General features: G+C 37.4%; 1 protein-coding gene across 1 annotated transcript; it reads right to left on the reverse strand.

Moving 5' to 3' along the window:
* Positions 1-340: 340 nt before the first annotated feature.
* LOC107059830 (putative disease resistance protein RGA4) lies at positions 341-2,731 on the reverse strand. Its single transcript, XM_015306844.1, has one exon. It carries the CDS (start codon positions 2,729-2,731, stop codon positions 341-343), a length of 2,391 nt encoding a protein of 796 aa, XP_015162330.1.
* Between the last annotated feature and the right edge of the window lie 2,711 nt (positions 2,732-5,442).

A 5,442-nucleotide genomic window follows, 5' to 3' on the forward strand; every position in this document is an offset into this window, starting at 1 on the left:
ATCCCCCATTATAAAGAGTACATTTTGGAAAAGACTCTTGTTGCATGCATGATTATCATGCCCAACAAAGAAATTTTCTTACGAACCAACTCCACGGATGTAAGGTCACGCAAACCAGGGAGACTCTTTGAACCATAGAGATATGTGATTGCTCCTTTCTTTAAAGGAATATAGACATTCCTTGTATGATGAAGAATTTGAAGAACAACAGTTTGCTTCAAGTGGAAGTGCAAAATGATAAAGGTAAGGCACAGAATCCGATTCATTGATAAAATAATCATTCAAAAACTGAAAGAGAAACAGAGGCTTACACAAGTTCTGAATGGTCGTGAACCCCATGTTAATTACTCGAAGATGAGAAATCTTGAACCACTGACAGTTTGGTGCAACTTTCTTTTAACTGTGGGCAGCCTTCAATTTGCAGGCTCCATAATTTGGTGAGGCGTTGCATGACATCTCTGGATGGCAGATGCTTTAGTTTTTCGCACTTTGATAAAGTTAACACTTCCAAAGAAATAAGGTTGACGATTCCATCCATCAGAGCTTCTAACAATGGACAATCATCTATCCACAAATACCGCAATTTGGGCATGACATGTAACAAGTCCACATGTTGTAGCCGTTTGCAGCTCCTTAGCTCTAATGTTTCAAGAGAAGTAAGATTTCCAAGTGTATGAGGAATAGCCTTGATTCCAAAGTCATATATTCGGATATGAGTTAGGAAAGAGAGTTGCATAAGCTGATAGGGCAGAGAATCCCAGTGCAAACGTCCGTACACATACAATCTACGAAAGGACAACAACTGCTGAATGCCATTAAATATCAATTGGAATGCCTCAAAATCCACCATCTCTGAGAAAGGACCAATACACAATGCCCTTAACCCGGTGAGACGGTGAAGTCCCCCTGCGGGTACACTAATCAATTTTGGACATTCTGATATATCCAAATCTGAAAGTGAAGGCATTTCCCACACATGTAAAGGAAAGGAAACTAAGTTGTTACAGTAGCTGACCAACAAGGTCTCCAGAGACCGACAATGCTCTACCATTCCACTTGGTAAAATGGTCAGTTCATCACAACAAAATAACTGAAGACTTTGAAGGGAAGTCAAATAATTCTCTCCACTTGGAACAGGAAAGGAACTGAAATTGGTGCAGAAGGATATTTCTAAGCTCTTAAGAGAATGGAGATTGTACAAGCTTTGTGGAAATTCACGAAACTCTCCACAGTCTGAGACTGACAGGAATTGAAGAGAAACATTGTTGCGTAGAATTTCATCTGGAAGACAAGTGAGCTCTTTCACATCACTGAGATCAAGTTTTACTAGAGATGTCAAGTTGCTGCACAAGTTCAACAATGGCATTCCACTGTCAACTCCTTCAATTATTAATTCACGTAGGATTTCAAATTGATTTGGAGTACTTTTTAGCAATGGACACTTTGTAATCCTCAGCTTCTCAAGCCCAGGGAACATTCTTACTCCAATTACTTCATCTCTACCACCATTTGTTGTTGGTATCAATTCCACTCCCTTCCACTCAATAAGGCTAGGCATATCCTCCAATACTAGTTCTTTCAATGACGGGAACACTTGGATATTTCCATTATTGTTACCATCAATCGCATAAAATGTAGTTCCAATACACTCCACCTTATGGAACCCTACCAGCTCAAGATGCCGAAGGAATTTCAGTTGGCCAAGCAATGGAATTTTTGTGCACCTTTTGCAATCAATTAACTTTAACTTGACTAAATTTGGTAGAAATTTTTCACTGAACCATGAAGGAAATCTAGTCCCTAAATACTCCTCCACTTCTAAGGTTTTCAAGTTCGGATGCGGTTGAAGGCCATCCAACACATGCTCATCATTAGTTTCACATCCTTCTGGTTCATCATGGGACCATAAATATGCCAGCTTGTAGATGTTTGGTTTCTCCTGTAGATATGTTGTTTGAGCTTCTTCCTTATTAACAACTAATTGGAGACCTCTGATTGTCAATTCACCTCTAAGGTTTTCCAAATGACCTAATTCTACTAATTGACGACCTTGCTCTATACCCACCTCGAAATACTGTAGGGTCTGAAGACAAGTCAATTTCCCCATGTTAAATGGCATCCGAAAATGCTTATTATGAAGAGGTGTGCAATATATGTGTCTCAAACTTATCATATTTCCCATCTCATCCGGAAGTTCCTCAAGATAATAACAGTTATTGACTCGTAACGTTTGCAAATTGTAGAGCTTGCATATGGAGTCAGGCAAAGCTTTGATATTAGTGTCAGAGAGATCAAGATATCTCAAATGTATTAGCTTGCCAACTGAAGCTGTCAACTCCCACATCCCTGACTTGGACAAATTTAAAACTCTCAAGAACTTAAAACTTAATAACACATCTTCAGGTACAGAATTGCATCTCCAGAACAATGTGTACAAACGTCCTGGCTCATTTATCTTATCTATTTGATCCCTTGGTGAGTCCCATCCAAAGTATCGCACTTGAGAAAGATTTTCTCCTTTGACGCCCTTTTGATCAAATAATTTAGATTTTAAAATATCTCCAGCCAAATCATGCACAAGATCATGCATCTTACAGTGTGTTATATTACTGTGCTCATCTAGCTTCACATCTTGCAGCAAGGAATATTGCAACAAAAGTTGAAAAAACTTATTCCCAACATCTTCCATTAGAACGGCATCTTGAAATGGACAAAGATATCCTTCTGCCATCCAGAGTTGGATAAGTTGGTCCTTTTCAAACTCAAAATCTTTTGGAAACATTGCAAAGTAAGCAAAACATTTTTTCAGGTGTGGAGATGGTAGATAATTAAAGCTGAGTTTTAGGATTTTCTTTAAGCTATTTTCTCCATTATCATCTTGATCAAGTGGAACAAGGGGATTGCCATCAAGAATTGCCTTCCATTCATGTTTTTTCTTGTTGCGTAGGAGGCCTCCTAACACACTTGCAGCCAAAGGTAGACCTTGGCACATTTCACCAATCCTTTTCTCCATACTCATTATACCCTCTGGAACTTCCCCATCAACGAATGCTTTTTGTTTGAAAATTGACCAGCAATGATGTTCTGTTAATTTTTCCAACATATGAGGTCCTACTGCTACTGCAGACGCCACCAGTTCCATACGGGTAGTCACAAGAATGCAGTTTCCTCGAGATGTATTTATTCCTCGCAAGGTGTCCACAAACTCATGCCACAGTGTTGGGTCAACACGCCACAAATCATCCAGGACAAGCAAATACTTTCTTCCTGTCAGTTCATCTCGGAGTTTCTTGACTATTATATCTCTGCTCTGGACCTCAAGTTTCCTCTCTGTCAATGATTCGAGGATCAGTTCAAGAAAGCTCTTCATTTCCGACATTTCAGGTAGACACAACCAAACTCTCTTTTCAAAGTGTTTCTCGATCTGTTCATCATTAAAAATTCTTTTAGCCACTGTTGTTTTCCCTAAACCCCCCATACCTACTATGGGAATGGTGCACAGAACAACATCCTCTCTCATATTCAAAATCTTCTCCTTTATATCAGAAACATCCTTATCTCTACCAACAACATCCGAAATAATTACTAAGGAATCTGTTTCTCGAATTTGTAGTATTTGCGGAGAAGGAACTATCAGTGATTGGATACCCAGGTGTTTGGCTAACTTATTGATAGCCATCAACTCTTGAGTGACGTTGTTGATTTTTCGAGACATTTTGCACTTAAAAGAAGTCACAGACCTTTTTCACTGGGCTGTTTCTGATCTTCATCACTTTTGTTTTGAGAGATTCATATCTTAATCGGTCAAACACATTTTCAGCATTTTCAGCAACTCTCTCAAGCCTCATGAGCCATTGTTCCACAACCTGTTTCTCAACTTGTGGTCTTTCAACGTCATGAATGAAAGCTTGGATCAAGGATACATTTTGTATCAGCATTTCCAGATCATTGTGGAAGTTCCTTAAGCTTTTGAGCTCCTCGATAGTTAGAGAAAGCAGCTTCTCAAGCACAACTTGAAGAGTAGCTCCAATTACAGGATCGGCCATCGTTGCTATGATCCTTCACAAAGTCGTCTTCTTGTTCCTCTACACCAAAGTTCTTGATAAGTCTTCTTTTGCTAGTATTTGTTTATGGACCACTAGAAGCAAGATAGACAACAATTTGAATAAAGAATCCCTTTTGTGGATTAACAGCTAATAATCCTGTATATAAATATATTTTAGGTGGTGGTTGTGTTTTTTTTTATTATTATTATTATAATGAACGGCAGTCACTTTCCAATTAGTAATTGACATATATTGGGTTTGTTTTTCTCTTTGATATATGCAGTTTAGAACCGTTTATCTATTACTATTAGCTATTCCCATTCTCATTACTGATGTTCCGAATAGAATTATTTGGAAATAAGTATGAGGTTAAATCTGAATAATATGTGGATCATGATCCCATACAATTCCCAAGTTTACATGCAAATAGAGATATCTTTATTCTGAATAAAGTTGGATGTCTTTGGGTATGAGGTTAAATCTGAATAATGTTGGATATCTTTGAGTATGATGTTAAAAGTTGGATATCTGTATTCCCAAGTAAATATATATACAATTTTCCAAATTTACATGCAAAATTTTGCCCAATACATAGTATTATATGTATGAGCGCCTCAATGTGGACTTTTTCTTCATTCTTAGATGGAATTAATTGGGACAAAACAAAGTCAAGCAATAACTTGGCTTCAAACTGGAGGTCTTGTCTAGATATCTCACCACCCAATGTGTCCCATGTTGGATGACCAAGTGCAATGACTTCAGCCACCCATTGGAGTTGGTGGCTCTTCGTACCGATCTTCTCCGTAGACATTGTCCATAGAGCATGTTGCGAATCTTGTCATACAATCACGGAGTATTGATACCTCCAGGCGTGTAAGTCATTCTTCTTATGATATTTCACCAGTATAATATATCACTACAACAAAAACATCTTTTAGCGGTAATAAATATGCACATTAACAAAAAGTGTTAAAGTTTTTACCAACATTAGTTAATTGTTGTTGGATCCATTGACATATATAAAGAGTGTTAATTGCCGCTAAAAGTACATATTTAGTGGCAATTAAGTTATCATTTTTGAGGTAGTGTATCCCTTAGGATTCAACAAGTTCTTTTAGAATAATCTAGGAACATGAACAACAAAAAATTTATAACAAAAATACCCAAGAAATATAAAAGAGGTATGAAGAAATTGTTGATGTGTTTTTCTCGTTCTCCACTATCAGCAATGGTGAAGTATATATAGTAAAAGGAAAGAGTATCAAAACTCCATCTGCCAACATTCCAAAAAGTAATAAAGAAATGGAAGATAAATGTCATAAAGTCAATGATGGTTATATTAAAAAGAAGAATTGGAACGTCGGTCAACAGTATTATTTTGGTCATTAAGAAGAAT

Source organism: Solanum tuberosum, unplaced genomic scaffold (genome assembly GCF_000226075.1).
Source record: "Solanum tuberosum cultivar DM 1-3 516 R44 unplaced genomic scaffold, SolTub_3.0 scf00042, whole genome shotgun sequence".
Classification (NCBI taxonomy): Eukaryota; Viridiplantae; Streptophyta; class Magnoliopsida; order Solanales; family Solanaceae; genus Solanum; species Solanum tuberosum.

Bases quoted from the DNA above. Each gene is read 5' to 3' on its own strand.
- LOC107059830 (XM_015306844.1), bottom strand. From the start codon at position 2,731: ATGGCAGAAGGATATCTTTGTCCATTTCAAGATGCCGTTCTAATGGAA.